Below are 1,072 nucleotides of genomic sequence, written 5' to 3'. Positions count from 1 at the left end.
TGTAATATTATGCAGAAGGTTAGTTTTGCCGACAGTCGGACTAACAGATAGAAGACATACCGGTTATGATGTCATGCTGTATCCCCTGTACAGAGATGGTGGCTCCAGGCATGGCATGCCCCTTGTTGTTCCGCACGAAACCTTTAATGCCGATGTGGACCTGGTGTAGAAAATATATCTACTGTTCAGAAAATAAGGCATTCTTTTTTGTTTAACAAGAACACATCAATAATATATGTTTTTATCAGATCTTTCTAATTTGATGGGCTACGTGTGTTTAATTGATAATATCCAGCCTTTGGGCAAACCGTCTACATCGGATGGTAACCGGAATGAACCCACTGACGGCTAACCTGTTCCATGTAGGCCAGTAGCGGCTCCCTGTTGTCGTCCCACAGCCGAGGGAGCTCCTCAGGCGCAGGGAACTTGTCACACCCCAGCTCCAGCGCCACCTCTAACGCGTTGGTACCCAGGTAGCTGTAGTCTAACACGGCTGAGAAAACAGACGCAGAAATTACAATTAACTTTGTGCTTATAACAGGACATCTACTATACGTCCTCATCCCCCTGCTACATAATCTTGTGCAAGGTAGATTAGTATCATTAATCTCCAAGCAGATCTCTCGTGGGCAAGGCATTATCCAACCGCAACTAGAAAGGCCAATATTTGCTTTGGAGCAAATACAGCGATGGGTTCACCACATTTTACGACATGGCAGGGAAAGAATGAGAAACACAAGGGAAAACAATGATTTACATTGATATAACTATAATATGAAGTAACATACAACTAAAACAACAGTTGGATAGCTATTCCCTACTTTATTGGTTAGGATTTTTAATTGCATAATGCAAACTGTTGATTTTCAAAATAAAAAAAACGTTCATGCCCCGCATTCCAATGCTGGAGCAGAAAAGCTTGAAATACCTACCAAAACACTTGAATAAAGACATATACTGTCAGTATGGAAATGCTCTGTGCAGGTGTTATTAACAATCACATAAACTATGAAGCCATACATTGAATAAGCTATACATATAATATGATTATCATAACCTTTATTTTTAAAAT

The 1,072-nt window shown here is 40.3% G+C and overlaps 1 protein-coding gene across 1 annotated transcript; it reads right to left on the bottom strand.

Moving 5' to 3' along the window:
* Positions 1-32: 32 nt before the first annotated feature.
* LOC109470398 (carboxypeptidase E-like) lies at positions 33-617 on the bottom strand. Its single transcript, XM_019769337.1, has 2 exons — positions 354-617; positions 33-160 (listed from the first exon to the last, which is right to left on the bottom strand). The coding sequence occupies exons 1-2, from the start codon at positions 561-563 to the stop codon at positions 41-43; spliced, it is 330 nt and encodes a 109-aa protein (XP_019624896.1). The 5' UTR covers positions 564-617; the 3' UTR covers positions 33-40.
* Between the last annotated feature and the right edge of the window lie 455 nt (positions 618-1,072).

This window comes from Branchiostoma belcheri, unplaced genomic scaffold (assembly GCF_001625305.1).
Source record: "Branchiostoma belcheri isolate BF01 breed outbred unplaced genomic scaffold, Haploidv18h27 scaffold2220, whole genome shotgun sequence".
Classification (NCBI taxonomy): Eukaryota; Metazoa; Chordata; class Leptocardii; order Amphioxiformes; family Branchiostomatidae; genus Branchiostoma; species Branchiostoma belcheri.
The sequence above is the reverse complement of the archived record's forward strand: the minus strand, read 5'-3'. Positions and strand labels throughout refer to the sequence as shown.

Excerpts from the sequence above, each read along its gene's own strand:
- LOC109470398 (XM_019769337.1), bottom strand. The coding sequence starts at position 563 with ATGAGGACGTATAGTAGATGTCCTGTTATAAGCACAAAGTTAATTGTA. Across the intron at positions 161-353 it reads TACTGGCCTACATGGAACAG|GTCCACATCGGCATTAAAGG; the intron begins GTTAGCCGTCAG and ends TTTCTACACCAG.